Raw genomic sequence first — 27,319 nt, 5'->3', positions numbered from 1 at the left:
GTTTTGCCCCGGCAGGAATAGCTTAAGGCTTTCTACTTTCAGCCTGCCCTGCTAAAGGTTGGCTAATCCTCCCAGCCCCTCGGGAGGCAGGAGGTCCCTGGAGACAGAGTCTGGGAGGACCTGACACCCCCTTGGCTCCTCTCCTTGTGATGGCTTTTGGGTGCATCCCAGGTTTTTTTGGGAACCTCCTGTTTTTTGAGGTGCCTGGGGGAGGCTCTCAGAGCCCAGCTCCCCTCAGCACCCATAAACGGGGTTTATGGCACGAACCCCCCCTGCTATGGCCGGTGGCTCCCGGGGGAGGCAGAGTGAGGTCCCGGAGCTTGGCACAGACCTGCTGCCAGAGGCTGCTCGCCGGGGGTCGGCTCAGCCACCCTGCACCCTGCCCGCGTCACCCAGCCAAGGGCTAACCAGGTGCGGATGCTCCTTAAGCATCACACTGTGGGGGGTCAGCTGGCTCCCCGCAATCCCTCCCCAGGGTGGGGGGTCCCCGTGTGCCCCCCCCGAGCATCCCAGGAATCACGCAGGGGTGTGCACGGGGCGCTTTGGGAACGACTTTTGGGATGCAGGACGGTGTCTAGTGACACATCCCCCTGTCTGGGGACAGGGTGAGACTTACACGCAGCATCCCTCTCCTGCTCCCCCTCCCCAAATCCGCCCCCACCGTGGGTGTCAGCGGGTGCGCATCCCTGGGCGGGGGGGGGAGAGGGGGAAAGGGGGGAGGAGGGGGAATCGCTCTGGCTGTGGGTGCTGGGAGCGGGGCGGGGGGGCCGGCCGGTGCTGTGGGCAGGGCCCAGGCAGATGACGCCGGGTAAAGCCGGCTGAGAGCCTGCCCAGCCCCGCGCAGCCCGAGCCGGGTGGCCGCGCACCCTCCGCGGCCGCGCAGTCGGGTCGGGCGGGCGCCGGCAGCAGGGCGGGATGGACGTGGCCGTGGACCTGTACCTGGCCGTGCCGCTGCTCTTCACCGTCCTGGCTCTCGTCCTCGCCTCCGTCTTCGTGCGGCTGCGGGGAGGAGGAAGAGGAGGAGGAGGAGGAGGAGGAGGAGGGGAAGGGGCGGCCGAGCGGCCCCGGGAGCCGGCGGCGGCTGAGCCGGCCCCGGAAAGCGGCTCCGGGGGCGAAGCGGCGGCGCCGGAGGGACCGGGACCGGCCGCGCCCGCGGCGCCGGAGGACGAAGGGAGCCGGGTGCCGGTGGAGGAGGTCGGGGCGGGCGAGGAGGCGAAGGGAGCGGCCAGCGAGCAGCGGGAGGAGGCGGCGGCGGAGGAGCCGGGCCCCGCGGCGCCCGAGAGCATCCCCCGGCCGCCGCCCGCCGAGCCCCGGCAGGATGCGGAGAGCCAGGTAAGGCCGGCGCCTTGCGGAGCCTCTCCCGGTCCCCTGGGGTCCCCGGGCTCCCCGCAGCCCCTTCCCGGCTGCCCCCGGCCCCGCGGGAGGGGGGACATGGGGTGGGGGTGGGTGGGGGGGGGCAGCGCTCGGGTTTCCCTCTAACCCGGGGACATCCCGGGTTTTGCCCTGGGGGGGGGACGACACGAGCCCGTTGTCCCCCGAAGGCGGCAGCGCGGGGTGGGGGGTGTGGGGTGTGTGTTCTGGGCTCCTTCCCGCCCCCCCCCTTAGGATAGCCGGGGTGGTGAAGGTTTAAGGGAGGAGAAGCGTCTGTCGGTGCGACCCTGCCCTGCCCGTGCACCCAGCCCCGGCAGCCTTTCCGTGCTTCCAGGGGCTGATCCGGGTGCTGGGGTGCGTGTCCGTTCCTCTGCCTGCACCCCCTTAACGTGGGTGCATCGCGCACCCCCCTCCCAGCACAGCCCAGGGAAGGGACTGGCCTCCCACCCCCACCCCCCCCCAACAGCCCCAGCGGGATGCTGGCCCCGGGCTCTGACCCCCGGCTGAACTGGGGGGCTGGAGGGGGGGTCAGCGATGCCTATAAATGCCCGATAAATCCTCCTCCAGCTCCGGATCCTGTTTAAAAATAAAAGGCTGACCCAGCGCCTGGGGGAAGGAGCTGGTTCTGCCCCAGCCGGGCTGGGCTGGGGCTCGGTGGCACCCCAGGGTGCTGGTGGGACAGCAGCAGAGGGGGGGGGGGGGGAGTGATGGGTGGGGGGCGGCTCAGCAATCCGGGGGCGATGGGAGCGTCCCCTGGTGCGGGCAGCGTGTTCCAGCCGGGCCGGGGGCCCCGGCGCCTGCTGACTATTATTAGCAGCGTTTGTAATCCTCAGCGAGGGATCCCAGGCTGCTGGGCAGCGAGCAGACAGCCCCCCCCACCCCCCCACCCCCCCCCCCCCCCATCCCCACCCCCTCCCCCCGGGAAGCATCGCCACTGACTCACTGGATGGCCTTGGGCAAGGGCCAGGGCATTGCACACCCTCCCCACATCCCCCTGTACCCCTCTGTGGGCTGAGCCCTGACCCTGGGGTGGGGGTCTGGGTCTGACCCCCCCCCTGTGCTCCTCCTCCCCTCCCTGTGTCACTCTGGGCCTCGGAGCTCTCTCTTCCCAGCCCTTCTTGGCGACGGGTGCAGCCCCCTCCCTCACCCAGCGCCCTGGAAGCCCCATCTGCCCCTCTGCCCTGTGGTTTCTGGGTGGCTCTGGGTGCCAGGGTCTCTCTCCAGCTGCAGAGACCCTGGGCTGCCGGTAGCCAGCTGGGCTAGCTGGGCAGTGAAGCTGGCCACCCAGCCAGAGCTGCCCTGGGGCCCGGGACGCAGCCAGCACCCTGTGATGAAGTGCAGCACCCTGATGGGACAGAGGGCTGTATCCAGAGCTGCCAGGGCTCACAGATTCCTCCGCTGTCTCACCAGCATGAGGCTCCTCAGGAATGTTTCTCCTCCCCTCTGGCTGCTGTTCAGTCCCCGTTCCCCTGACCAGGCGCTGCTGCTGTGCTGTTTATTGCCTTCAGGGATGGGCTTGGCTCCTTTATCCCGCTGGGGTGCAGCGTGGTAGGAGGGGTTTGCACCCCCAGAAGGACACACAGGGGGTCTCATGCCCCTCAGAAGCCCCAGCTGGGCTCTGTGGGACCAGGGTCGCTGCTGTGCTGCCCTTGGCTCCTCTCTTGCAGCACAGCAAAGGGGACACTGGTGCTGAGCAGGGTCCTGGCCAGCTGCTGCAGGAGCAAGGCAGCACAACTGGCAGCATCTCTTTCCCAAAGGCTGGTGACTGTGTGTCTGCTGTGGGTGGTGGGAAGGGGGAGGGAGGCTTCTCCCTGCTGAGCAAGTGTTTGGGAGCGCTGGACACGTGTGACCTCCCAGCTGGGCACAGGCTGCCTGGCTGGGACGGGCAGTCACGGACTCACAGCATCCCAGGGGCTGGGAGGGACCTCCAGAGCTCGTCAGGTCCAACCACAGTCCCGTGGTGCTGGGTGCCATGGCAAAGGGAGGACGTGTGTTTCCAGCAGGGAAGCAGCATCCAGGCTGCTGCTGGGGGGGAAAGGGGGGTCAATCCTCCAGGCAGAGCAGGGGAGACCATCCCCAGCTCTGCAGAGCCTCCCCTGGGCTCCCTGCTTTGGCTCCCAGCAAATACCCTCAAAGTCTCCTCCTCCTGCTCCTCCTGCAGCGCTGCTCCAGGCCAGAGCCCCGCGGGGTCCCGGGCAGGGTGGGGGCTGGCCTGGGCAGTGCTGCGGGTGGGCAGGTGCCCATCGAGCCCCTCTGGCTCCGCTGAGCGCTGCGGTCCCCGGCTGTGACCAGGCTGAGCGCTGCGGTCCCCGGGTGTGACTCAGCAGACGAGGCTCCCAGACACCATCCACCCGCCCTGCTCCCGGCGTCTCGGTCTGCTGGGGACCTCAGGAAGCAGAGAGCTGCTTTCTCCCTTTATTTCCTGGATTCTCCTTCTGATATCCCCCCCTCCTGTGTGCTCAGCACGCCCTGAGCCAGGCTGGGCTGCCGTCCCCGCAGCCCTTGAGCTCTCCCCCGAGATGCTGGGGGATGAAGCTGCTTGGGGATGGCTGGACCTGTGCATCCCGCTGCCTCCAGCCTGCTTTCCCTCCTCCCTGCCTCTGCAGACCTGTATCTGCTGCCCAGGGCAAGATCCTCCTGCCAGGGCAGCCTGGGATGTGTGTCTGGCTCCTAAAATCCATGTGGGTTGAGGTTTCCTGGCCCCTCTCTGGGTGTGGGGGGGAACAGCTGTAGCATCCTGCCTACAGCTATGAAATGAAGAGCCTTTCCCAGAGCAGGGAAAGGAGCCCAGGAGCCCCTGTTTCCATTACCTGCCAGCAATGTGGTTCCCCGTGTCTCTGCTGGCTCCCATCACTGGGAAAAAAGAAGTTAATTAGTGTGTCCCTGTCTGTTCTCATCCCCATCCCCAGCTCGTTAGGGGATGAGGCAGCGCTGGCAAAGCCATCCCCTCAGGAGCAGCTGTTGGGTGGGAACTGGGGGGGTGCTGGGGATGCCCAGGCTCGTTCTGGCAAGAAAGGGTCATAAACCATCAGCTCTCCAGGGGGGATTTCTGCTGGGAGAGGGACTGGGGGCAGCGCTGGGGCAGGGTTGTGCCAGTCCCACTGGGATGCTGGCCTGGCCCCAGGCTCTGGAGCTGGGGAGGGTGAGCAGGCAGTGCCTGGCTGGTTTGCCAAGGGTTAACCAGGGCTGGTGGCTTCTGAGTGACAGAGGGGGCAGCTCTGGAGGTGACTTGGCAAGGGGGGAGGATGACCTTGTATTTGGAGGTGCCCAACTCATCCTGGCCAGGGAGATGTGTGTGTTCAGGGCAGTGTGTTGTGCTGTCACCTTTCCCCTGTGCCCCCCCTCCCATCTGTGGGGGCTCCCAGGGCCACACCAGGCTGCACAACCCCCCAGCTCCCAGCAGGGACCCTCTTTACATTTAAAGTAGTCAGCACCTCCTCCCTCCCTCCTGCCCGCCTTCCCTGTGCTGGAGGGCAGAGGGTGTCTAATTAAGTCTGGCTTTAATTGGCGGCTGTGCAGGCTGCCTGTGCTGCCGCAGGGCTGGAGCAGGCGCTGTGCTGGGGAGGGGTGGGCGATGTGCAGCCCCTCTGCAGCCTGGCAGTGGTTTGCAGGGCTCTCCCACTGCACCCATGCCTGCCTGGGTGCCCCTGGCTCTCACCAGCACAGTCTGTGCTGACAACAACCTCAGGGTCTCTGGCAAGTGAGGCAGGATGCTGGGCACCCCCCTGGGAGCCTGTGTGCCTGTCCTGCCTTCCCCTCCATCCCAGCTCTGGGGCTGGAGCTGGGATGGGATGGGTTGGGCACGGACACACTGGGCTCTGTGTCCTCTGCAGCGGCTCGGGGAGGTCAGGCTGCTGCTTGGTACAGCCCTGCAGCCTGCCCAGAGCCAGGGCACTGCTGGAGCAGAGGCCAGGAGGACTCTGCCTTTGGAAACACCCACCCCTGAGAGCGGCTGCTGGGTGAGGCTCCGAGGCCAGAGCGGGCTCTGCGTGCCCAGCTCCCTGCCCAGGGATGGCATCTGGCCTGGCTGTGGGAGCCAGGCGTGTCCCAGGGTGGGTGCCAGGGGGTGTTTGGGGGCCAGAGCACAAAGCAGGAGAGCACTGGGTGGGCACTGCTGGGCACACCTCACCCCACCATGTGTTTTTGGGGCTGGGTGGTCCCAAAGCTCTGGCTTGTCCTTGCCCACAGCACCCACGGGGGACTGGTGGGAGCAGATGCTCCCTGTGCTCCAGGGTGGGGGGGTCAGACCTCTGTACAAGGCACATTCTCCCTGCCCCAAGCCCCCCCCCAGGGCTGGCAGGACCATCTCCTGGAGCAGGGAAACCACTCTCCTTCCATAGCAGCTGCTCCTGGGGCTGGCAGGAGGGTGGGGAGCCCCAGCAGTGGGGTGAGGGGGAGCTGCCAGGGTAGCAGCTGCTTTGCTCTGCTCAACTCTGCCCGAGATTGTTATTTATTCCTTTTATAAAGGCCTCTTCCTTCCCCTTTTCCTCCTGGCTTTTCTCTGGCTGGCTCCTGTCTGCTTTCTCTCCCTCTTGCAGTGTCTTGCATCAGGCTTGGAGCAGACAGCGCAGCCATAAATGGCAACGCTCAGTGCCTGGAGCTCCATCCCAGACAACATTCTCCCCCCGGGGTGTTTTCAACCTGGGATCTTCCCTTTTCCTGGAGCTGGGGTGGGGCACCCATCTGTCCCCATCCTGCTGTCCCTCTGGCTGAGGAAAAGGAGAGGAGCACACCCTGGGCTCCCTGTGTCCCTCTGGAGAAGGGAAACCCGCTGCTCAGAGGGGTTTGTGCTGGGGGATGGAGGAAGCAGGGAGGGAATGGCCAGAAATGAGCTGAAAGCCAGATGATGCTGCGATGGGCACCCAGCCTGTGGCCTCGGTAGGGCTGGGAGAGGGGTCATGGGGTGGCAGAGCCAGGGGGAAGAGATCGGTGGGGACAACATCCCCCCCCCTGCATCTGGGCTGCTTTTCCCTGTCTGTGGCTGCTTGCTGCCCGTGCCCAAAATGTCCCTGGGGGGCTTGTCCTGGCTCCTGGTCCGGCCCAAAGCCCCCGGTGCTGCAGCCAGCCCCACATGGGCACCTTCAGCTGCGGGAGCTGAAGGGCACAGGAGTGTTTGGGATGGTCCAAGAGATGCTTCAGCTGCAGAGCCCAGCGCTGCCCAAAGCCAGGGTGGCTGTATCACCAGGGTGGCTGTGTCACCGGGGGGGGGGGCTGTATCACCCTGCTGGTGCTGAAGGTAAAGGCTTGCTGGGTTTTAACCCTGCTGTGGTGGGCACGCAGCTTCCCAAAGCCCCTCCCCTGAGCTCTGCAGAGGTGTGATTCCAGCCTCAGGGGGCACAGGATGTGCTGCAGAGCAGGCTGGGCCCATCCCACCCCCAGGCAGGGGGTGTGGGGCACGTCCTTGGCCCCGTGTGTCTGGGGTCCCCACGGCGGTGCCGCAGTGTGACCCTTGTTTGCTGCAGCAGCTGGGCTGGGCAGCCGTGTCAGGTCTCCTGCAGATGCTCTGGGACAGTGGCACGTGTAGGGTAATGACACACACAGGCTCCTGGGTGCTGCCACTTGCCCTGGGGTTTCTTGTTCCTCCAGGGAAGCTCTCCTGGCTGGCACACAGAGGTGGGGAGGTGCTGGGTCATGAGCTGGTGACTGGAGCGCTCCGGTCCTCGCTGCTCCAGCAGCTCCTGCTGCAGTCTGGTTCGTGCTTCCCTTGCTCCACACTGCTCCAAAGGGTCTCCAGGTCTTGCCCCTGGGCTGTGCTTTACACTGAAGGGCTGTGCCCTGGGTGCCACAGTGTCCCCTCCTCTCCAGTGGCTGAGTCTCCGAGCATTCCAACACCTTCCCCCTCTGGTTTCGGGCTGCAGGACACTGTGCTGCTCTCGTGGGACATCCCCAGGACAGCAGCACCCACCAGGCATGGGGAGGCTGAGGAGCCTTGAGACTTGGATGCAGGGGTGCTCCAGGCAGGGAGGGCTTCCCTCCCTTCTCCCTTCTCCCTTCTTCTCCCTTCTCCCTTCTCCCTTCTCCCTTCTCCCTTCTCCCTGCCAGGCTCCAGTGATGGGTTTCCAAGCTGGCTGCTCCCAGTCTGGCACTGGTATTTCACTGCCAGGCCAAGGGACTCCATGTCCCTGCTCCCTGCCCACACACATCCTGCCCCGTGGCCGCCCTCCCTCGCAGCAGGGACGGGTTCAGGGGAAGGAAGGTCTTGCAGGGGGGTTGGGGCTGTTTCCTTTCCTCAGAGCTGACGTGGGGCTTGCAGGGCAGGGAAGCCCCAGCTCCCTGGTTGCAGTGTGGGGATGTGGGGGGCTTCAAGAGGGCTGTTACCTGGTGATGGAGAGGGCAGCTGGCAGAGCAGGCCCTGCGTGTGGTACCCAACCGAGCATGCTGCGCTGTTCCTGCTGCATCAGCATCCCAGGCAGCTGCCTCCAGCCCTGCCAGGACACACAGGCAGCCGAGCCCAGCGCCAGCCAAGCTGCTCCCTATCACCAATGGCTGGGTGGTGAAGGGCAGGAGGGCTCAGGGCTGTGTGTGCTGGGGCTGCCAGGCTGGGTGATGAAGGGCAGGAGAGCTCAGGGCTGGGTGATGAAGGGCAGGAGGGTTCAGGGCTGTGTGTGCTGGGGCTGCCAGGCTGGGTGATGAAGGGCAGGAGGGCTCAGGGCTGGCTGGTGAAGGGCAGGAGGGCTCAGGGCTGGCTGGTGAAGGGCAGGAGAGCTCAGGGCTGGGTGATGAAGGGCAGGAGGGCTCAGGGCTGTGTGTGCTCAAAGCTTCTCCCTCTTTCCAGATACCACCTTTGGGTGCCTCTCCAGGGTCCGACCCCGGGCACACGGAACAAGCAGAGGGTGGATGTGGCCATGAAGCCCTTTCCAGCCAGGCAGAGGTGAGTGGGTGCCCCTGCCTGGATGGGGTGTAGGGCTGGGCTGGCAGCACCCAGGGAGGGAGGTGGGGGGGCTTTTTATGCCTCAGTAGAGGCAAACAGGCTCCTTGGATGTGCAGGGAGCGATGCCTGGGTGGGGGGCAGTGAGAGGGGTTGCACTAGGGCAGCTGGGGGGCTGGGTGTGGGGGGCAGTGGGTGTGAGGGAGCACATGGCCCCAGCCAGGCGAGCAGATGGGGATGCTGAGGCTGGGGCTGCAGAGTGGGGGAAGGGAGGTGCTGGCATCTCCCTCTAAGCCAGCCAAGCAGAAAATGCTGGGCTGCAGGGAGCTACTGGCTGCCACGTGCAGGGGGCTCCCAGCAGCCACAGCCCCTTGCTGAGAGAGGGCACTGGTGTGGGGGGTCCCTGCAGGACCCCCCAGCACTGGCTCCTGTGCTTCAGACCAGGTGCTGGCCCTGGCTACAAGGGGACCTCCTGGTGCTGGGGTGGTCCATCCCCAGGCCTGGGAGCACAGGAGGGGTCTCCATGGCTCATGGCTGGTCTCCTGGGGGATGCAGGACAGGCACTTCTTAAATCCTTTGATGATGGGGAGTTCCCAGCCTTTGGGTGGGACCACAGAGAGTGAAGCCAAACCCTCCCCAACTGGAGAGGGAGGAGGAAGCAGGCTAACGAACCTTGCTCATTAGCAGGCATCCTTCTGGGCTCTTCCATGTGGGAGGCAGGGAAGAGGAGCCCAGCCCTTGCCCTGGGAGCCCTGGTGCCCAGGCTGAGGGGGGTTTGTTCAGCACAGCACCTTGTCCTCACAGCTGCTTCCTCCCCAACTCCTCCAGGAGGAAGATCTGGACTCTGAAAATGAGAAGCTGACGGTGAGAGAGCCAGAGGATGAGGATGGTGAGTACTGAGCAAGGAGGATACAGATGGGTTGGAGGAGCTGAAGCCCTGAGGGAGGGGGGGACACTGTCCTGCCTGGGGCCAGTCTCCTTCCTCTGGAACACAAAGGAGCTGCCTGCCCTGCCAGCAGCCCCTGCTTGCTTCTCCAGATGCCCTCAGGCTCCCTGCCATGGGGTAGCTTTGTTATGAAGCTGCCCCACAAGCTGCTTCCTCACATCCAGGACAATCTCTGGGGGCTTTAGCCAGAGCTGTGTTTAACTCATTAGCCAATTAGTTGATTGGAAAAATGATTAATTGACTAAATGGGGTGACAACTGCTGTGCTGGAAGAAAATGAAGCAGATGGTGCCAAGCCAAGTGGATGTGTCTGAAGGGGACTGTGTTCTGCTGAGCAGCCCTGGAGATGCTGGGGGGTCCCAGGACCCCCTGCCTGGGGTGGCTGTGGGCAGGAGACCTCAGGGTGTTCCCCTTCTTGTCCCACTTTCCTCTTGCCCTTTCTAAGGTGCTGTGTGGCAATCCCCTGCCTTGGGAGGATTACCCCTAATGCCACAGGGAATCGAGTTTTAATCCCAGTGCTGTGCCTGCAAGGTGGGGGAAACCCCTTTTGGAGACAGGGTTCCCAAAAAGACACTTATTCCCCACCCCCTTAGGCTCCCTGACAGCACTGGTGATGGGCAGGGGGGGATGTTACCATCCATTGAGGAATGCTGGATGTATCCTGCCCAATGGATGCTCAGGAATGCTGCTCTGCTGTGGTTCAGCCCCATTCCAGGGCTGCTCCAGCACCGCTGTGCTTCACCCCAAAAGCAGCTGTGGCTCAGGATCAACGATGGGTCCCTGGCTCTTGGTTCTGGCCCAATCCAAGGCATTGAGCTGCTGGTTGGCAAGCCCATGAGCAGAGATTCCCCTTGGGAATGGCACTGCCTGTGCCATTCAAAAGGGGAATTGGTGCTCATGGGATGCTGGCAGGGGAGAGGTGGGTATTTAGGGTGCTGGAGCAAGCAGAGGTGCACCCCAGGGGCTGCTGTCGCCCTTCAGAAGTAGGTCACCTCATATTACTGTAGAGGTTTTGCTGTCCAGCCTCCCTGTGTTTCCTGAAGGTTTGTTTCCAGGCTCCAAAGAAAGTTCCAGAGCTCAAAAAACATCCAGCAAAGCCGAGCACCAGCTCCTCCTTCACGTAGGCAGGGAGATCCCTCTCCCCTTTACTCCTTTCTGGCAGGGTGGGAATTAAACTGCCCTTTTTGGGACAGGCAGAATCCCAAACCCCAACGTATTTGGCACAAAACCACGTGGGGGGGGAAATGTTCTTAATTGTCCTTGAAGGCAGGAGAGCTGCACAAAGGCAACAGGGCTGCAGCAGGGTGAGGAACAGGATGTTACACCCTCTCCCTTATTTTTATTCCTCCTTAATGTCTCCCAGAGCAGCAGCAGCCAGCTGAGTTTTCTTTCCATGAGCTTTCATAGCCACCCAAAGGGCTGATAAGCCACCACGTTGCTGCTTGTTTCCAGCTGCTGGCCTTGTTTGTGTGTTCAGAGGGTTTTCCCACGAAGGGAAGTGGGATATTCCAGAGCCCTGGGACAGGCTGCCCAGGGGGTGTGGAGTCTCCTTCTCTGGAGAGATTCCAGCCCTGTCTGGACACCGACCTGTGTGACCTGTCCCAGGAACCCTGCTCTGGCAGGGGGTTGGACCCCATGGGCTCTGGAGGTCCCTTCCCACCCCTGTGATTCTGGGATTCTGGGATATGGCCAAGCTGAGTATGGGGGCTGCAGGACCAGGGTGCTGCTTCTGTTTGGACACTTGTGGGGATGCTGGGATTTGTCTGATTGCTCCCCTGGGAGCCCCTGATGGCGTCTGGGGAGTAGAGAAACACTCTGTGTGCTGTAATCCCCCAGGACTTCCCAGGGAAGCTCCCCAAGGTTCAGTGTGGGGGGGTGTAAAGGAGGGAGGCAGCGTGGATCCCTGCAGGGAGGAGGTCTGTGTCCCATCCCCAGGCTGTGGGCACGCTCCCTGTGGAAGCAGCAGTGCCCTGGGTGCTGTGCCTGCCCAGGCAGCCCAGCACAGCTTGTTCCTGAGATCTCAGGTTTCCCCCACCCACACACCAAGGCTCTGACTTGCCTCCTCCTGCGTGGGGGTCCCTGAGGTCTGTGGGAGCTCTGGCAGCAGCTGAGCATGTGCATGAGCCTGGAGAAACTGCTAACTCAAGCAGGACATGGGGGGAGAGTCCTTAGGAGTGGAACTGAGAGGGAAAATAGAAGGAAGCTGCTGGTGCTGGATCCTTCTGGGTGGGAGGAAGGGAGGAGAGGGGCTGTGAGGTGTTCTTCAGTTGGGTGGGGTGACTATGGTGCCTGCAACAGCAGTGGAGAGGGTTGGAAGGGGCTTCCTTGGTGGCTGGAGGACAGGGGATGATGGGTCCATGGGTTATGTGAAGTTGGGGTGCTCTCTCCTGCTACAGGAGTCAGGGGAGTTTCAGCACTCTGGGGTCCCACTGGTGCTGGGAGGTGTCACCCTGGTGTCCTGGTTTGTGGGTAACATACCATTCTTCAGGACCATGAGCACAGCACAGTAACATCTTCCTTCTGGGGACCCCAGAGAAGGATCCCTGAGGGTCAGCAGAAGCAGCAGATGTTGCAGGGGGGGATGGGGAAACAGCCATGCTCGAGGTCCTGCAGTCCTTGGGAGATAAAGGCTTTGCAGATAAGCAGCCCACAGATAGCCAGGCAAGGCAGCTACCCAAAGCAGCTGCTCTTCCTGGGCTGCCCTGTGGATTGACCTCCACTCCTCTTGTTTTCTCCCCTCTCTGCAGGATGATAAAGCAGGGGAGAGGTTTTTTAAAAGCAAATAGTGCTCGAACCAAATCCGATTGGAAAAGGATTGGCTTTGGCTCAGGGTCTGTGAGCTTCAGCGCTCTAATTAGCACAGGGGTGAGGCTGGAGAAGTGGGTGGGAGAGCCCATGGGGCTGGAGGAGACCTCAGTTCCCAGTGCAGGTCTGTGGGCTGGTGATGGAGACACCCAGACCCGGCTCTGTCGGTGCTCCTGGGCTCAGCTTTGGGATTTGCAGTGTGGCACCTCCTGGTTCTTTCCCCCCCCCAAGCTTTGTCAGGGGCTGCAGGAGAGCTGCTGGGCTGTGCAGCCTGAGACAGTTCTGCTCCTGGCACCAGCTGGGAACCCCCAGCACAGGGAAAGGGCCCCTGGACAAGGAGAGGGTGGAGGAGGAGGAATGCTGGTCTGGAGAATGCTGCGAGCTAATCAGGGCAGGATTAGCATGTCTTCATAAGCCAAGAGGGGCCTGCAAGGCTTTGGATCCAGAGAGAGCAGCAGCATCTGGTTCCTGTGCTGGAGGATTTACTTGCAGCTGCTTCCAGGCTGGCAGCAGCCCTCCCAGCAGCCCTCCCCAGCCACGGCCAGGAGCCCCACAGCCTCTGCCCAGCACGGCCTTGGGCTTCCACCACAGTCCACACACCCTTCCCAACACCACCCAGGCTTCCTGGAGTGGGGACCTGGAGTGGGGACCTGGAGTGGGGACCTGCCTGGCAGCACCTTGTGGGGTGGTGGTAGTGTCGGGGTGGGTGTGTGGCTCAGCAAGAAGCTCAAGGTGACAAGCCTGCTCTCACTGCTCCCAGGAGATCCCTGGCTCACACAGTCTCTCTCTGCTTCTCCCTCTCCTGCTCTCCAGCTGCAGAGGAGACGTTCTCTTTTAAATACAGTCCTGGAAAGCTGAGGGGAAACCAGTACAAGTCCATGATGACCAAAGAAGAACTCGAGGAAGAACAAAGGTAAGCGGAGTTTCCTGTTTCTTCCTGGCCAAAGCCACGGCAGTGGGGTCCTCTTGAAGCAGGCTGGCTGTCTTCAGACCTCTCTCCCCCCAAAAAAGCACCCTACCTTGGTAGCCTTGGGCTCCACAGCTCATTGCACCACAGTCCAGACCTCTCCCCCCCAGGAAGACATGAGGACAGGTGAAGTCACACTGATTTAGGAGGTCAAGATGCTGTGGCCCTACATACTCTTGGAGCTGTTCAAGCTCTGTCTCTGGATGCTCAGACCACATTTCCCAGCTGATGCAAACTGGAGTAGATCCCACTGGTCCCGTGTTGATTCACACCTGTTGAGGACCTGATCTCTAGCTCCTTCCCCTCCCTTTGCTCTGTGGATGGCCTCACAAGCTGAGGGCATGGGCATAGCCCAGGGGCAGCCAGAGCCCACACTGAACCCGAAACACCCAGCTCTGCAGCCCCACAAGCAGACTCCATGGCAGGCTGCTCCCCAGCAGACGTGTGCAACTTGTACCCCTTCCATCTTGGGCAAGCTGTGGGGAGCTGATTTCCCAGTGCTGGCTCAAGGCAGGCCTGGGAGATGTTCTCCTGCTGTCCCAAGGGCTGTGGGACTCGATTCCCTACCCAGTGGTGTGTATCTCCTGGGATGACATGGGGGAATTTGTCTCCCCTTGGCAGTGATGCTGTGGGTTTGGGTCCCACCTCAGCTGGCGTGGTGTGAAGGCCTGACACTGAGTGGCAAGCTGAGCTCAGTGAGCAAGGCAAGGCAAGGCTGGAGGGGTTGCACCTTGTCTCTGGGTCAGATATGATCCTGCTGACAAGCCTGGCCTGGAAGGCTCTGGGTACCATCTCCATGTTGCTGGTGGCTGGGCTGGCCAGGCTTTCTCTCCTTGACATGAGCAGGGTGCTGTGGTACATGCTGTAAATCCAGAGACCTGCCCAGGGCCAGTGAGGACACTCTGGGGGTCTGCACAGGCTGGCTGAGCCTGCAGCCATTCTCTCCACATCGAATCAGACCCTCCCAATGATAACAGATGTCTTCCCTTTCTCCCACTGCTTCTGGGCTCCCCAGTTGTCCTCAGATCTTGGGCTTCACGTGCTTACAGCACTGCAAGGAGCAAAGATCTCCAAGGGCTGGGGTGTCAGCATGAGGAATGACCTCTGGTTTCCTCCAGCACCGAGTTGGTTCTGCACTGGTGGCATCAGGACAGAGGTTTTCTCTCTTCCTTTCCCTGTACCGTTCTGTGCCCGAAGCCCCCAGCCCCAAAACACTGAGCAGGTCTGTTAGTGTCACCCTGTTTGGACTCAGGGAGGGTGGTGGGGCATGAGCTGAGAGAATGTGAGTGAAACCTGTGGGGCTCAGTGGGAATTGCTTTTCAGGATCCTGCTAAGCACTGAGGCAAAGCTCCACCTGCAGCAGGCAAATTCTGCTCCTCTGCACCAGCAGCTCCATCCAAACCAGAGCAGCAACCACAGCTCAGGGTCAGGGCCAGGAGTTCTGTTAGGGCCTTCAGCTGGTTCCTCTGAGGCAACAGACGTTCCTGCTGTCACCTGGCCTGGGGACACTGAGGGGATGTTGCCTACAGACAGCACTGAGACAGGGGGTTTGTACTCAGGGTGGTAGAACTGGCTCTGGGGGTGGTGGCCATGGGATCTCCTGGGCATTGCTGCTCACCTCAGGACAGTGTACTGGGGCTGATGGGTGGTCCCTGGGTGTTGGGTACCCTTGGGGTCTCTCAGCAGCTGTTGCCAGAGGTGGTTTTCCTCCAGCTCCTTCATTTTCTCCTCTTGCATATTTGTGGTGTTGTTTCCTGAAGGCAGCTCTGGGAATGATTTCTGTCTTGCTTTGTTGCTGGCTGACTTCATCCCCCTCCTTCCCTCCCCCAAAAAAAACCCCCTTCTCTGAGACATCAGCAGCTTTTCCTTTCAGGCCTGACAGGTGCTGTAAGGGGGCAGGGTGAGCTCCCTGCCAGGTAAGCTCCCAGTTCAGCCCAGTCCTGCACCCTTTGGCAGTCCCATCCCTCTCCCCAGCTCCACGTGCCCTGACCACGCTGCCGATCTGCTGTGACCCAGGTTTGCCACCTTTATGTTGCAGGATTGAGCTGACCTCTGATCTCACATCTCTGTAGCAAGTACCTTAGGTCCTCGGCCACAAACATTCTTGCAAACCTTTTTGGTAAGGACACTCTGTTTCTTAGAGGTAGTGGTACCACTGGTAACCTCTGCTCACGCGGTGGGTTTGGGGCTTGGGTCTTTTCCTTTGCTTTGGGGGGTCTCATTTTCTGGGGGAGGGTTTGTTTCTGAGCTGGAGTTGACTGCCTGTCCCACCTCCCACCCCACCTCCCACCCTTCCCTCCTCATAACAGATGAATGAGTCCCCTCTACCTCCATCTCTCTTTCCATCAGCGCTCCGGGGGGAGCGGGGGCTCTCACGTTTGGGTGCTCACCTCTTCTGGCTTGGATGGCTCAAGTTGGGCATCCCACAGCCACTTCTGGTTCCTGATTGGGAAAATTAGGGCTGCTGAGTGACTGGGTAGCTAGTAGCCAAAGCTGGGACTAGCTTAGTCTGCTCCTGGCCCTCTCCCCGAGACCCCTCTAAGGCTACCTGGAGATCTGTAACCCACAAGTCTTAATTTGAGGACCCTCAATTTTGGAATGAGTTGCTTTTCCCAGGAAAAGCTACAAGAGTCCAGCCAGGAGAGGACAGACATGCAGTAGGTGGGGTTATTTAACCAAAATCCCACTTCTGCTCAACCATGCATCACTCCAGAAGCTGTGGTTGTCTTGCCTACCATTCACTGGAGCCTTGTGGCTTCCAACCAGTGCTAAATCTGGACTAAAAGGGGAAGGAATGTGACCTTTGCTGAGTGATGAAACTTCCTGCTTCTCATTACTTCAGTCTTTAAAAAGCAGAGGGACTGCTCAGCCAGGGAGGAGGACAGTAAATCTAGTTGACAACATCTGCTTGGGAGGTGGCTGTGCTTGATCACACCTGGTGGGTCACCAGTGCTTCTACAACAGAAACACGTGGTGTTTGCTTCCCTGAGGGAGAAAAAATAGTCCAGGCAGGAAGGGGAAGTGTGTAGGGGAAGGATACAGCCCTCAGCCAAATCCTCCTCTTCTGCACCTGAGGCTTTTGGTCATCTGGTGCCAGCTGTAGCTGCCATGGTGTGAAGCACTAGTCCAGGCTGAGAAACAGGACTCCCAACTGTGTCACTTGTCCCTGCTCAGACAGGGCTGAACCTGGCTGGGACATCATGCTGGGCATGCAGATGAGGGAGGAGGAGGAGGAAGGGCTGCCCAGTGTTCTGATCGAGTCTCAGCTGGTCTCGGTGATGCTGAGGGGTTGAGCTGTCTGTGTTCTGTCCTGGATGCTCCTCACTAGGTGTGTTGGCTGGAGAAAGGAGAGTGGACCCCGTGTGATGGTCTGTGGGAAGGTCTCTCCTCCCTGCCCTCTGTTGTTTCTGGGGTTTAGGAAGAGGTGGGGATGGAGAAGCTGTCCCATGGGGATTCAGCTGGAGCATCCGTGCAGCCCCCTGTGTGGAGTCTGAGTGAACAGCACCAAACTGCTCAGACACTCCACTGGGAGCTGGTGCACTCGTGGAAGGAGCAGATGATTCTCCAGACACGGTCCAGCTTCTGTAAGACTGAGAAGGGAGGGATGGCTTCCCAGTTTCCTTGGCAGATGGGCTCAGTTCCCACAGCCAGGTAACCCATCCCAGGAGGAAGTTCTCTTCCTGCCTCCCAATCCTCTCATCTCCCAGCCAGCCATGGGTGGGTTGAGGAGACCCTGAACCAATCCAGGCTTAACCCTAGGGCTCAGCTGCAAGCTGGAATTCACACAAGGGGAATTGGATAGCTCCAAGTGTCACACTGAGTGTCACCACTTCTTGGTGGTAATTTAGCAGTGGAAATCTGTCTCCTCCCCAGCTGGGCTCAGAGTCCTTCTTGGTGGTGAGACACTCAGTAACGCCTGGGCTTGGACCCTGGAGTTTCAGCAGAGATGCCCTGGAGGGACCCTGGCTCTAGGGAATGGCAGAGAGGAGAGACCTTCCCCTGCTCTGCCAGACATCCCGGGTCAGAGCAGGGATGCAGCTGTGGCTGGAGGGAGAACCGTGCTGGGGTTTGAATGAGACGATGCTCGTGGGGACAACTCTGGAGCACACAAGGGCAGGAAGCAGCTGCAGGGGTTTAATGACTCTGCTAACAGACCTTGACCTATTTTGAACATCTCCATTGCTGGCCCTCCAAAAATAAGTGGGTGGGCTGGGCTGGGGGAGGCTGCATTTCGGGAGAGCTCCCCATCCATCGGCATCTGTCCCCGTCCACCCCCTGCATTGCCATCACATAGCCCTGGCTCGCTTGCTTGCTTCCCCCCTCTGCCTATCATGGGATGTGGGCCTCTCTGCTCCCTTCTCTTCCACTAACCTTCAGCCCCAGCCCAGCAGCTTTGCTGTCCTGTCCTGTCCTGCCCTGTCCCACCCTGCATGGCGCCGCTTTAGGATGTGGGAAGCTGGTAAGTCTGGGTTTTCTTTGGGGGGTTGTTTGTTTGCTTTTCATCTTCTGCAGCACGATAGTCATCCTGGGCTGAGGGAGGAGGAGTAGCAGCAAGGGGTGGCAATGCTGAGGGCTGTGGGACTCCTCAGGCCAGGCTGGGGACGGCAGTGACATGGGCAAGGCTGCTGTCAGCTGCAAAACAGCAGCGTGAGGCACGTGTCCTTCTCACCCTGCCTCTCGTAGGAAAGGGGCACGCTGTGCTTGGGGGGCCCTGCTGAGCTCCCCCTGCTCTGCTGCTCCTTCCAAAGGTGCCAGATTCCACCTTGTACCGGGAGGGAGTCTCCTTGTGCCTCAGCACTGGTCCCTGCCTCCACCACGTCCCCAGGGAAGATGTCCTCTGACCTATGAGATGTTGGTGGAGTTGAGCTTTGGTCCTATTTATAGAGCATCTGATTGAGTCCTGAGTCCCCAGCAGCTTTAAAAAGTGAGCAGTTCAGGATGCCTCCCTCAGAAACCCCGGGAAGGGGAGGCCAAGAAGCCCCTTCTGCCTCCTCCTCTCCTGTCCCAGAGAGGAAACTTTGGCAAGCTGCCCCCCAGCCTTTGTAGGGTGAGTCCCCAACCAGGGATGAGATTTCAGACCAGGTTTCAGACCAGCCAGCGACTCTGCTTTGAGCTCCTGGGATTTTTATGTTGGCTCAGGTCCTGAATTGTCCCAGCTTGCGGCTGCTTCTCCATGTCTCCCTCTCCCAGTGCTCACAACTTGTCTTCATCTGCTTCTGCTTCCTCCTGCGCAGCACGGGCAGCTTGCTAACCCCCTGGGAGCCTGGCTCTGCCTCTCCTGCTGCTCCCCTCCAGCCAGGGGACACTGAGGGCTGCGGGGAGCTGGGGCATCACACCAGCCTGGATCCAAACTGCTGGACAGCGAGCTGGAGCCCAAACACTGAGCTGATGGAAGAAGGTGCATGTGGGGCCATCTGTGGCCTCCCCCACTGCTGTGGTGGTGGCTGGGGGGTGGGTCAGGAGTGTCGCAGGGGCCACACGACTCCAGGAGGTGATGGTGGCCTCTGAGCTGAACTGGCTGGGAGGTTGAGCCACCTTCCTGGCTCTGCTGTGGCTGGAAAGCACGGGAGGCTTCTGTCTTGAAACAGAATTGGGCAAGGTCTGCTCAGGGGGAGACACAGCCCCCAACCCCACCCACCCCTTGCCTTGACTGAAGGCAGCAGGACTTGTGCTCCCTGGTCGGGCAGGCTCTGGCAGCCTACGTTCCTGCTGTTCCTGAGGAGCACCAGGTAGTTCCAGAGGTTGGGTGTACTTCCCAGCCCTTCTGTCCTGCTGGAGGAACTCCAGACGCTCCCTTTGGTGTCTGTCCCACTCTTCTAAGCACCGACTGTCTCTCCCTGCTTTGCATTTGTCCTCACTACACGTTTTACCTGTTGGCTGAAGCAACTGGCCCACACTTTCGGGATCACCAGGAAAACCGGCTTTCTGAGTGAAACTATTCCTGAAAGGGGCACAAGCAACTACCAGAGGTGGTTACAGCAGGATATTCTGGGATCTCCTTAGAGTGGGTCAGGACTCCTTTGGAAAGCTATTAGTCTATGGATGGGCTACAGGATTCCCTGACCTGCTGGGATTTTGCACACATGAGGGACAAATGCACGTGGGAGCAGCAGCATCCCTTGTCTGTCAGTGCTGGGATGCTGCTGGATCTCAAGGACAAGTAGGCCAGTCTCTTTTGCCCTAGCTAAGATGTTGGGGTGAGGGAAACACTTCTGTGGCTACCAGAAGGACACCCAGTTTCCATGCTTCAGAAGGAAGCATAGTCTTTTAAAACCTTCTGTACCTGAGCCTCTGTTGTATTTAAGGACCTGGTCTTGTCTGAGCTGCTGTTCTCCAGCTGTTCCTTGCACAGAGCTGTGTCCAGCTGACAAATCATTCGAGTCACTGGCTTGACCCTCAGCTTGGTCCTGATCAGAGATGTTTGGATACTCTATATCTGAAGAAAGGATGTGAGCTTCCAGCAAAAGAAGACCCTGACCTGGTTTAACTGACGTGCTGCTGGGGGAAAGCACATCGATCAGGCTGATTTCATCATCCAAGGAGAATGGAAAGGAGGGAAGAGCCACAGATAAGCAGTGGCTCTCAGCTCTCAGCCTCCAGCCCAAGCTGATTAAGTCTTTCAGGCTCCCTGGCAGCGGTGCCAGAGATTCTCAGCCTGGGGGGTTATATGGCTCCAGTGATGGACTGCCCATGCTCTTTAGTCTATTCCTCCTCACAGCCTGCTCCAGGAGCAGTAAGGGGTATCCCTGTTGTGCAGGTGGGGGGTTTATGGCTCTGACAGACATCCCCCAGCAAGTTCATGCTTGGCTTAAGATCTTCTCACCCCAGCTGTTGGCCTGGGTCTGTCCTGGAGGTGAGTATCCCTGTGAGGGGCTGCAGCTGAGCCTCCTCCCTGCCATCCTCCATCCCTCCACCTCTCCTCCTGGGGCCCCGTGGCAAGAAGCTTATGCCCTGGCGCGTGAAATCTGATTACGCCCGCATGACTTGAGCAGGATGATCCGCTCCTCAGCCCTGTGGATCTCACAGGGCGATTATCCACTCCAGAGAACTTCCTTTCTTTGTCCTAATGGGCCAGGCACTGAGCCACTGAGTAACCCCGGGTGCCACGTGATGCTTCACCCTGCATCTTCCATCCAGGATGTGGATTGCTGGCTGGGCTTGGGAGGCTGCTGGAGAAGGCAACATTTTTGCAGAAGAGGGAAAGAAGAAATGAGGCTGTAGCTTCACAGACTGTCAGGGGTTGGAAGGGACCTCAACAGATCATCTAGTCCAACCCCCAAATCACCTTTACGCTCTGGCTGGCAGGAGTAGGGGACTTTCAAGGAGGCTTTGGGTGTTACAGGCAGTGAACCCTACTGAGTGCAGGAGGAAAGAGGCTGGGCTGCATCTGTGTGTGCCTGGCAGCACCCAGGAAACATGTGCTGTAGCTTCCCTCCATCTCAGCGCAGGTGTCTGTGTCCATGGGCAGCTGCCCAGCCTGCTGTCACCCCATCGTGGATGGCTGGGCTGGGGGAGATGCTGGGGCAGTGAGGGCAGTGTGTCTGAAAGGCTCAAGCTGAGAACCAGGCACCACGTTTTTTCAGCCCTGGCTCTGCTAACGACGTGCTGCAGGACCTGGATGTCCCCACCTATAAAACACATCTGATCATCTCACCTTCCTTCCCTGGGACATCAGCAGAAGCCTTGTGACCTGCAGTGTGTCTTGGGGTTTTTTTTTTGGCTGCCTTCCCTTGAACACACACATCTGTAGGAAGATTGAGAAGGATCAACCTGTCCAGGAGCACTGCCCTGTGAAACCAGTACTTGGTCCTGGCTCATCTGGCTGCAGGTAGGAGGAGGAATCTGGGCTGGAGAAGGGTGCCAGCAGCTCATGGAGTATCTGCATAGGACAATAGGACAGTAACCCTGGAGCTAATGAAGGCTTCCAATTAGTTGGCTTCTCCAGCTCTCATCAGTAGGTCAGAAGGGTTGTACCTTAGATTTGGTTCCAGATGAGAGGATTTACTCTTCTCATTGGGTTTCAACTATCTTGCTGCAGTTGATGAAGCAAAGTTCCTTCTCCTCGGAGGCGTGAGGTTTGCAAACAGGGGCTTGTCCTGTCCTGAGGTGGGAAGGTGCCTTGCCTTCCCACACACACACTGAGTTTTCCCTCTGCTCGTTTATGTGACTAGTAATGAACCAACCTGAGGGGTGAAATGACTGAAATGATTTCTCTTCTCTCCCTGTTTCTCTTTGCAGAACTGAAGACTATATGAAGTTGTCCCTAGCCTCCTCCTAAAGGCATCCCTTGGCATCTTTAAAGGCTTGAGAGAAATACCAAAACCAACCAAACACATCCATAAGAGAAACCCATAAACCCTCAAAACTCGGGATCCCCTCTTGGTCTGAAGTTGAGCTCTTCAAAAACTCCTGTGGCGTCAAGCTTGAGGAGATCCTGTTGTGTGGCTCCACGGACTGGGGCTGGGCCCAGGCAAAGTCTTGAGTTGTGTTTGAGGGACAGGGATATCCTAGGAGATGAACCTTCCTCCCTCTCCCCCAAACAGAACCCAAATATGCAGCGAGTCTATTAGCTGTGATCGTTACCACGTGTTAGGCCTGGCCTGAAATCTGCATTGGTCCTTTGCTGGGGTGGGTGAACAGTAGCTCTTCTCCCACACCAGCCTGGACTATCCAGTTGTTTCTTCCTGGGGCCAAACTCCTCTTTATTGCTGGTGGGGGGGTGTGGGAACTGCCTGGGATTTCAAGTGTTGTACAGCACTGCTTCGTTCTGAGGGGAGGAGGGACAAGGTGAGGTCCAAGGGAGGGATGGCAGATGGTAGCTGGGCTGACTCACATCTTGCTTCTGTGGTTATTTTAGCAGAAACCTGGTTCTGTAGGTAGACAGAATGACTTGAGAAGTGATGAAAATGTATAGTTTAGCTGTTCTGCTTGTGGTGGATGTTTAGGAGACCATACTGTTAGGCTGCTGTTAGTATCTGGATTCTCACTTTTCCCAGTTCTGGTTCCCAAGCAGAGAGACCCAAGGAGGTGGTAGCTATGGCATCAGGGGTTCCCTCCAGCTCAGGATGAGATTGTGGGGGTCCTGGATGAGACACCCTCCCCATTTCTCTGCCTGCTTGTTGTTCCAGTGCCCTCTTCTCTTGCTAGCCCTGTGGCTTGTCCACCAGAGCCAGAGATCAGCATTGCTCCTCAGCTCTGTCGCATACAGAAGATGAATTTGGCTGGGCATGTGTACCTGCTTCAGACATAAGAGGTTTCCCATCAAAGCCAGCTCGTTTGTGAGAGTGAGAAGAGGGCCCTGTCCTCTAAGGATGTTGTAGAAACACCAGGCTGGGTGGGGATGTGTCCTTCAACGTTTCTCTCTCTTGCTGCAGGACAAAACTGCCTCTTGGCTAATGCTGCAAACATATCAGAAACCCAACAGGCTGCTTTTCCCCTCCTTTTTTGTTCCCTCCCCCTCCTCTTTTGAATTCCTATGCAGACAATACTTGAAACCTTGTACACAGTTGTCCTTTCCAGCGCCTGGGGTTGGCAAACGCTTCGTAAAAGGGCTGATTTAACGAAGAGCAGGAGGCTCCAGCTTTAGGAGAGGCTGGGCTGCTCCTTCCCAGCCGACAACTGCAAGCGTGCTTAGTGGTTTGCATACGAATTTAGGCACATCTGGACCCTCAGCTTCAACATCCCGCTGGTACAGCTGCTGTGTCCCCTTGGGGCGGGCTGGCTGACTGACTCTGTGTCCTGAGCACCCAACTATGCAATGAATGCCTTATATACATTGTGTTTAAGTTACATGGCAATATGTACATCGAGCAAAGTCTATAGTCGAGTCCAGACCCTTCGCTAGTGGCAGCGAGTCAGACTATTTCTTCAACTCCAAATGGCTGTCTGGGTGTTTTTTACTTTTGTTTTGTTTTTGTCTGTTTGTTTTGTACCCGATGGTGGCTCTTACACAAAGGACTGTCATTCTAGTGGCTTGAATCTGTAAAAAATGCCTTTGTTGGGTCCAATAAACCTTTGAATAGTTTATTTGGTTGGTGCTCCTTTTCCCTGAGTCTTGCAATGTCTTCCTCAAGAGATCGGTGGTGAAAATCTGGACTTTAGGGTAGAGGTTCTGCCCTCCTCTGCCTTTTACCCCACAAATGACACTGCTGGCTTCCTTTATTAACAAGGGAGTCAGACCAGTGGTGAAAGTCAGGGATTGTCCCTTATTTCTTCTGGAGCAATGCAGTGTTTGTTGCAGGAGGATCCTGGTCTTGTGTGGCAATTAGCAACGTTCCCAAACGCAGAGCTCTGCCCGGGTTATCAGCTCCTGTGAAGGGGGATGCCTAGCAGTCCCTGAAATGTGGATCTCCCTTAACATACCCATGGCTCACTGCCCCAAACCTCTGGTTAATCGTAAAAGTCTTGGACTGAAATGTCTTAGAAGAGCCTAAGGGAGTTAAGTATGCAAACTCAATTGCCTATCAAGAAGAATTAGGCTGCTTTGAAAATCCGTAATTAATCTATTCTGTCAGCAATGAGTAAAATCCTGTTTGACCTCCCAAATCCGCGTAGTTTTGAGGACAGCACTTGTGTGAAGGGCTTATGGGAAGATTTTACTTGTGAATGGGGTAGGTTTGGTCTGAAATCATAAAAAAATACCATCTGGAGCAGGACAGAGTTGGTTTACAAGGTGACCTTCGATAGGAGAAGCTCCTTTTTGTAATCGGTTTCATGTTTTTGATGCCTTAATCTTCCTTCCCAGGCTCTTTTCTCTCTTTTTGTTTTGCTCACCCTTTGGTGGGGGTTCTCTAGCACAGAGAAGGAACAGCTCCTTTTTATTTCTGCTTTTTAAATGCCCAGTCACAATATTTAGAGTTGAGAGGAGAGCCAGAATGCATCGACATGGTGCTGTTAAAAAAAAAAATAGAGTGAGTATTGTGTGTGATTTGGGAGGTTTGGAGACACAGAAATGGACCTCTGGGGAGGTTTCAGCAGCGTCTGTGTCTGAGGAAGAACGAGTGAGGGATGCAGAGCTGTGGGGAGCCCTCCTAGCTGGCATGCATTTCAGACACGCGAGGCAAAGCCGTGTATTGAATTTCTCCACGCCAGCCTGGAAATGTGCTCTCTGGTGCCCAGCGGTGATCTAAAATCAAATATTGATTGCTAACGACCCTGCTTCCCTTCCTCTCATCTGGAAAGGGCAGTTGGATGCTATTCATGTGAGCACAAAAATATTACAGGAGGGACAGACAAATCCAGGCGCTTGTCAGCCCGTGGCCAGACCTTCTGTAACCAAAACATACCACATCGTTACCAGGAGACGTTTGGCCTTAGGAGAATTCCTTTTTCATTGCAATAATAATAATAAAAAAATCAAATAAATAAAGAAAACGAGCTTTCTTTTGCCAGGATCTACATTTTTTTCCTGGCCTGCTGTGCTCAGAGGACAGCCTGCTGTTCCTGCTTCTGCCGAGGCCTAGGCCAGGAGAGGGGAAATGCGGAGCCTCGCAGCAGGAGCTCAGCAAGCAAAGGTTGTGTCCTGGTTTTGCTTGTCAGTGGGTATTTCTACCCCTCCTGTGACTGGAATCATAGAACCATAGAATCACAGACTGGTCTGGCTTGGAAGGGACCCCAAGGATCATAGAGTTCCAACCCCACTGCCACAGGCAGGGCCACAAATGTCGTAAATGGTTATTAGCTGATCCACACAGGACTTGGGGGAAAACTACCCCAGGTGAACTAACAGTGTGTGTTTAAATGGATTAATTACAGCGTACTGAAGTCCTGTGCAGAAAGCTGGCTGTAATGGGGACACAGGACTCTTGATGGGATGACCGTGTGGGAGTAAAAGCCACAGTCTGTCTCTCTAGCCTGGGGAGTTCTGAAGATGCTAAACAAGCAGGAGGAGCAATCGTGGCAGATCTGTGCTCTGAGCTGCTGGGCTGTGGCTGAAATCCGAACCCACCGTCACACAGGGGTAAAATAAGCCTTGAAGTAATAGGAATTGGTTCTCCCTTGGTGCAGCTGTAAAGCACTGCAGCATCGTTAGTTCTTTTGATGTCACACAGGAGAGTCGGGTATGAGATGTGTGAGGCAATGCTGCAGTCTGAACCCCACAGGTAGGAGCCCGGCAGTGAGAACAAACCAGCACTGACCAGAGCCAAGGTGCACATTAATTTGGCCCTAAAAGAGCGTTTTATAGACAGTCACATCAGTTCGTAAGCTACTTGTGAACAAAGGCCAATCCAGTGCTGCCCACCCTTCTGTATCCCTGAGCGACTATCAGCAGACGTAGGAACAATGTAAGCCCTCCTATAAAGCTTCCTCAGATAAATCCCTGTGTCAGATACTGGTCTTTGTGCTGCAGGACACACAACAGTGGTTAACTGCTTCAGGTCAGGGAAAAATCAGCATTTCATCTCTTATGGGGAGAAGGGTGTTAATCATCTACTACGGGACTTTTTAGGGATGGAAGTCTGAGCTAGGTGATCAGCCTCTGCCCACACAGGGAACACCTCATCATTGGACTGGCTACATGAGTCCATCTCACCATGTGACACTGGCAAACAAACCCTCAAATCAAACCAAAATTCTATCTGTGTTCTTATATTCCAGTGGCTGATTAAAGTCATGTCCACACTGGAAAGTATTCTGGCCCTCTGGTCAGGTAGGGAATACACTTAAAATGTAGTAACTATTCCTGAATCACTCTGTATCTACATACTCTCATTACACCATAAAAGGACATTGTGCTGGTGAAGCTTAATCCAGTTTCATTATAGAGTCTGCTGAACTAGGACATGTTGGTCTTACAAAATTCCATATGCCAAGTTATCTTGAAACTTTGAGCATAGATAAGTCCTAAGAAGCTCCCAAGCTGGTTTTAAAGCGGTCTGGTTTATCTCCCTATTATAAGAACTGCAGAGAGACATGCAGAATGATTGGATAGATGGGAAGGTGGAGGAAGGAGAACCTGAAGTTATCTCTTCTCTCACATGGGCAGATTTCCTGCAGTCAGTAGGGCTTGTACAATGACCTGCGTCTGGCTTTGCATTTCGTTTCACCCTGGTGTTCATGTTCAAAGTGCCTTCTGGGGACTGGCTATTCCTACTTCTCCTTTTCTTCTTGACAGGGTTCAGAGAGAGCAGCTGGCTGCCATCTTCAGGCTCATGAAGGAAAAAAGTGACACATTTGGAGAGATGTCTGAAGGAGACATGAAGGAGCAGCTTAGACTGTATGATATATAACTGTGCAGCCAGTGGAGGCTATGCCCAAAAGTCACCTTGGCCCTTTTTATGCAGGACACTGGAAGCTGTAGTGCTATAAACATGTTTTGGTAGTTATTTCACAGTCACAGTTTGTTTTGCAAACACATATATGCCTGCCATACGTATTTGGAAAGACCTGTAGTTTCTCACCCTTTTCATCATTTTTCTCTGAGCTATCATGATATTTTCATCTCATACAGAGATTTTTACCTCTTTCTGGCTGGGTCATATGTCTCAGTCATACAAAGCAGTTAAATTCACTTTTTTTTCCTCTTTTTTATGGCCATGCTCTATAAAAATGAACTTTGAAGCTTAGTCTTTATCAGTCAGATATCTGAAGAAAGCCAAAGATGATCAATGTAAAATGGATGAAAATAACAGAATCATAGAATAACTCAGGTTGGAAGGGACCTAAGGAGGTCTGTAGGCCAACCTCCTGCTTGAAGCACCGTCAGCTGTGAGACCAAGCCAGTTTACTCAGGGCTTTATCCTGTCAGGTCCTGAAAACCTCCAAAGATTGAGACTGCACAAGCTCTTCTGGCAGAGAGGCTTCCAGTCCTACAGTCAGAAAACAGATAGCCAAAGCCAAGGCATTAGTGCTCTGATTAGAGGTGAGTTGCCAGTCTTATCTCCTTGGAAAGAATGCTTCATCCTCCTTCACGCTGGCTTTCTGAACCAAATCCAAGTCGGTTCTGGCTGACCCCACTGAGCTCGTCTTCACACCTGAGAACAGAGCAGCTGACCTCAGCCTGGACACACAAACATCTCTTCGCCTCTTGACACTGGTAAAAGTAGTACAGAAAGGCAGCTGGCATTTTTACAAGAATGACTGTGTCTGATTCAGATCCTGTTCTCTTGATGTAAAAATTATATGGGAAATGACATACTTAGGAAATCAGTGAGTTCATCAAGTGTTTTGAATGGTCTTAACCAACTCTTGGTGGTTTGGTTAAAGTAAATCAATGGGCATTCCTAATTTTCACTGAGTGGCTTCTGGTGTACTTCTGTCTCCTATGAAATCCTGTTACATACTTGATTATCAGGAGGGATTTTCTCAGTTTTAATAACTGCTGACAAAGGGAGGCAACATTTTCTCACCCAGTTTTAGAGAGT

General features: G+C 57.0%; 1 protein-coding gene across 1 annotated transcript; it reads left to right on the top strand.

The window, feature by feature from the left end:
- Positions 1-915: 915 nt before the first annotated feature.
- On the top strand, positions 916-26,185 carry MXRA7 (matrix remodeling associated 7; the record flags this gene model as incomplete). The annotated part of the gene is made up of 5 exons (XM_084273465.1): positions 916-1,332; positions 8,147-8,242; positions 9,068-9,128; positions 12,803-12,902; positions 26,071-26,185. 5 exons carry the CDS (start codon positions 916-918, stop codon positions 26,183-26,185), a joined length of 789 nt encoding a protein of 262 aa, XP_084129591.1.
- Positions 26,186-27,319: the final 1,134 nt, after the last annotated feature.

This window comes from Gallinula chloropus (genome assembly GCF_964237585.1).
Source record: "Gallinula chloropus genome assembly, chromosome: 20".
NCBI lineage: Eukaryota > Metazoa > Chordata > Aves > Gruiformes > Rallidae > Gallinula > Gallinula chloropus.
The sequence above is the reverse complement of the archived record's forward strand: the minus strand, read 5'-3'. Positions and strand labels throughout refer to the sequence as shown.